The 4,852-nt window shown below is 32.3% G+C and overlaps 1 protein-coding gene across 1 annotated transcript in view; it reads right to left on the reverse strand.

The window, feature by feature from the left end:
• Positions 1-918: 918 nt before the first annotated feature.
• The window catches only part of LOC107484971 (uncharacterized), a 40,744-nt gene continuing 36,810 nt past the window's right edge, over positions 919-4,852 (reverse strand). The window contains exons 7-8 of the mRNA XM_021140636.2: positions 2,204-2,261; positions 919-1,209 (exon numbers count right to left, since the gene is read on the reverse strand). Of these exons, the coding sequence (XP_020996295.1) occupies positions 1,130-1,209; positions 2,204-2,261 (138 nt within the window). The 3' untranslated portion in view covers positions 919-1,129. The remainder of the gene's footprint in view (positions 1,210-2,203; positions 2,262-4,852) is intronic.

Genomic DNA, 4,852 nt, shown 5'->3' on the forward strand with positions numbered 1-4,852 from the left:
CTTTAAATGGTCCTGACAATTATCTCCAAAAATAATGAGGTCCTCAACAAAAAAATATCATTTTCGGCTCCTGATCTTTATTTTTATGAGACTAATTAGCCCATCTGTCAATATTTTTTATCTGTATTAACGAAATAAGCCTACATAGTATGTTAAACTGTTGATTTATCCATTAAAAACCAACTAGGATTAACAAATTCATTTTTGTTGGGAGTCTCGTCGTCTTTTAAGAATAATTATCAATGCCGTTTAGTTTTTATTTTTATTTTTTATTATATTTTTTAAATACATTAGCTAAATTTACCGTGTAAAACTAAGAAATATTAGTGTTTTTAAATTGTTTTTACTTATAAAAATTAAATAGAGGATATATTATTGATTAACGTGTCACATAAGTATATTTTGAAGAGAAATCATTGACAGAAGGACTAACTAGTCTTACAAAATTAAATATCAAAAGCCGAAAAAGGTATTTTTTTTATTTAATAACCAAGTAATCCTTCAGGAGGTTTGCTTCCTTGGTCTAGCTTCCTGGCTTTATTTTTCGATCGGGAATTTTATATGTAAAAAGTTCAATTATGTTTACTTTTATAAGCAATGCATGCTTATTCCTCTTTAAGGTGAATATTCATTCTTTTTGTAAATAATAAAAAGAAAAAGAAAATAAAAAATAAAGACAACGAAAAAGAATAGCCGTTACAAAAGGAAAAAAAATGCAACACCCATTTCACATCATAAGGGGAATATACTATGGGTATACGGTAACCAAACAGTTATACGTTCTAACGTTGTTATCAAATAGCGCATAATTGATTACTCTCCTTTTTTTTTACAAGTGACTTTAATTGAAAATCAAAGCCAGCCCTGATGCAACATGAACATGACAATTATTGTTAAGATTCTTGGGAGATAAACAGCCCCAAAGCAATTACTGGTTATAAGTGGCTAAAAGAGAGTAAGTTCATTAAGTGTCATTTGTATCCTTGGGAGAGAAACAGCCCAAAATAACTGAAAAAGAATTATTCCCAGAATAATAAACTAACAACAATTTTACTGAGCTAACCCCTTGGGTCTATAGTTAGCAGAATTGATGTTACCAATATGTACAAAAAATAAGTAGAAATGTTAATTAGTGAATCTTCTGATTCCTCTCCAACGCAACACAAATACGTCTCAGACAAGTCCCAGCACTCAAGGGCAATGCAGAAACTGCAAATATTTATATAACAGAATCAGAAAGTAAGAAACTTGATTCTTGTAGCTATCTACCAACTAAGTGCTTGTTTGAGTACCATTAAGTTGTTGAAAAAAAATATTTTTTTAACAAGATATTTTTGTTTTCATTTTTTAACGTATTTGATAAATTTTTAATAGTAATAAAAGTATTAGAAAAAAAGAATTTTTTTAAAAGCTACAATTACATTTTTTTAAAAAAAATCTATTTTACTTAAGTTAAAAATATAAATACTTATTCGGATGCCATTAAGTTGATAGAAAAAAAAATTCAATGAAAATATCTTTTTTTTAACGTGTTTAGCAAAATTTCTGATAATAAAAGTAAAAGTCCTAGATAAAAAAAATCTTTTTTAAAAAGTTACAATTTACATCTTTTAAAAAAAACCATTTTTCCGAAAAAAAATAATGATGCTTTCACATAATAAATAAACAAAAAATACTTTTATATTGTTAAACTCAAACATAATTTATAGATAAAAAGATCCTTTTGCATCAAATATCCAAATATAAAATTATTTTTACTTTTCTAAAAAATCTTTTAAAAAAAATAACTCAAAAAATATCTTTTCTTATAAGCTCACCTAAACAAGACCTAAATATAATTGATAGATAAAAAGATATTTTTACATGAGATATCCAAACATAAAATTATTTTTACTTATGTAAAAGATTTTTTAAAAAAAGATCACTCGAAAAAATATCTTTTCTTAAAAACTCACCCAAATAAATCCTAACCTCGTAACAAAATCAGCATACCAGATTTTAGGACACCAAACAAACTATTCAATGCAATTATGGTTATCTAGCCAACAGACAACCATAGATCCATAATGCATTCAATATCTAGAATGATACCAAGTCTATGCAACAAGCTCAAAGAAGCATAATGAGCAAAATAGATTGTAGTCACTTTTTCACTGAAGAACTAAGAGTGAAAACCAGCACATGAATCCCTTGCAACACAAACCTGATATAAGATCATCAACATATTCAGCATCTATCTTTCCATGAGCCATTGCACCAACCTGCATAACAGAAGCCCACAAGTTAGTTAATGCCCCCAACAGAATCACATAATTGTCTTTATTTTGGTGGACAGGACACTGAGATGAGTCTGTGACTGAGACATAGACACAAAGTTGTATTTCGTTGTGGAGACATGAAAATTGATACTAAAATTTGTGTACCTCAAAAAGTGAGGACACTGGAGACACAACTTGCAGACACATATTACCTCTTGCTCCTTCCAGACCACCACCACCGCCAACTGCCAGATTGCTACCATCAGTAACCCTTTTGGCAAGATCCAATGGCTGGACACTTTTCCGGCAGCGGCCCAGCTAGGAGCAACCATGTCCACTTAAAATATTTTTCCTTGTCGTCCACTATCGTAAAACTAGTTAGCACTAAAGTTTGTGTCCATGTCCCTGTCTTTGTCTGTCGCTTTCATTTTGTTACCTAACATTGCCATAGGAAAATGTATACAAAAGCATTAAGCATACCACAAACACAAGGTTCTCATCATGATTGGCAGCGGCGACATAGTCATTAGTTTGAATAGCCTTAGGTGAATTGACGGAAAGCCCTAAACAATAGAAAAGCTACATATAAGAATTTTTATAATATTGATGAAAATATCAGCAGTTTAGATAAAGAAACTCACCAATCTTACGAGAGTTAATAGGTAAGTGTTGAGTTGCATGATTTTCAATTAGGCGCAAAAGTTTTCCATGATTACCCTTTGATTTGATGCTGAACTTTTGCAGTAGCTCAGCTATAATTACAATTAAAGATTCAAGAAAATAAGAACAAATTAGGTACATGAATTTGATGATGAACCATGATAACAAATGAGGAACGGAATAACAGATTTATTGGATGTAAGAAGCTCACCCATCACGTTGCAAAAGCTTCACAGAGTCTTTGGTACCTGGGTGTTTACTTCAACTCGGATAAGTATTCCTTCATCAGTTTTAATGAATACACCATGTACCCTACCGGCCATGCAAAGCCTACTACCCATAATTTGAAGAAGGGCCTAAACATAATGTTTATAAAAGAAAGTTAAAAACAGAAAGAAAAGAAAAAAAATAAAACAATGGCTTCTTGATAAAAGGGAAGAAAAAAGACAATAAAACACCCTATTAGATTAGATTAAATTCAAATCAAAATGAATGCAATAAAAAAAGGTAAATATTCATAGAACAAAGGAACAATATTTATATCCAGCCAGGACAGAGGAATATGAACAGATCAACAACCAAAGCAAGGTTCTAGAGTTAGTCAATCACCCAACAGAAAGACAAAAGAGGGAGAATGGGGGTGGTCCTACTAACCTCATGCACAATATCAGGCCTATAATCATAAGGGTTCTTGTTTTTCCTTCGCAGAAAATTGGCATGCTCATCTGGATTCAAAATCTGGTACCTCTGGAAGAGTTCACAAAATAAAAATGAACTTAAATATAGCATGCAAATTACAAAGTATTAGTTTCATTCATATCACTACTAATCTGAAAAAGAAAACAGAACTGGAATTGAACTTGATAAGAAAAATGGAAGTAAATTAAACTAACAGAAGAGAGGCACAGAAATTTTTTCATTACAAGCCCAAATCAACTTTCAACTTTTTACATATTATAAAAATATATAAAAAGAATACCTTCCCAACATAAGAAGCAACCAGGGAGGCATTTTGAAGAACGAAATATATTCCACCTTTTGATCCCCAATAGCAAGGTGCTACAGGAATTCCTGCAAGCCGCATCATTGTAGTACCATCTTCTTTGGGCCCCATTGATTCATCACACTCCTGAAGCTTTGTCTATAAGAAAGAAAATCATACTTAAACTATTTATTCTACCTTAGGATGTAAAAGCATAAATCAAGGCATACGACATACTATAACAAGACAAAAAATATCAGATGCAAATGTAATTTGTAAAATTCTCACAAATTTAAAATATCTCATTTAAGGGAAAACCACCATTTTGACACCCGAAAGAAAGAAAAACCCTTGTGACCCCCTGAAAGATCATAAAAGTTTGACAAACTTCACAAATTATGATCTCTTCACCATTGACATCAGCGGGCATGTTATGTATTGACATGGCACTATGCACATTATCCCTAATTAGCCCTAAATCATATTTGGTAAAGTTTGTGAAACTTTTATGATCTTTTAAGAGCCATGAATGTCTTCTTTCTCTTGAGAGCTAGTTTGCAGGAACCAGAATCTCCTGAGTGTTTGGTGCACGAAATTGCAATCACACTTTTGCAACCTCGCACAACTAACCAGCAAGTGCACTGGGTCGTCCAAGTAATACCTTGCGTGAGCAAGGGTCGATCCCACGAAGATTGTCGGCTTGAAGCAAGCTATGATTATCTTGTAAATCTTAGTCAGGATATCAGAAATTATCAGGATTGATTGTGAAAAGCAAAAGAACATGAAATGATTACTTGTTTTGCAGTAATGGAGAATAGGTTGAGGTTTTGGAGATGCTCCATCCTCTGAATCTCTGCTTTCCTACTGTCTTCTTCTTCAAGCACGCAAGGCTCCTTCCATGGCAAGCTGTATGTAGGGTTTCACCGTTGTCAATGGCTACCTCCCATCCTCT

The sequence above is a fragment of the Arachis duranensis genome, chromosome 4 (assembly GCF_000817695.3).
Source record: "Arachis duranensis cultivar V14167 chromosome 4, aradu.V14167.gnm2.J7QH, whole genome shotgun sequence".
In the NCBI taxonomy this organism is placed as follows: domain Eukaryota; kingdom Viridiplantae; phylum Streptophyta; class Magnoliopsida; order Fabales; family Fabaceae; genus Arachis; species Arachis duranensis.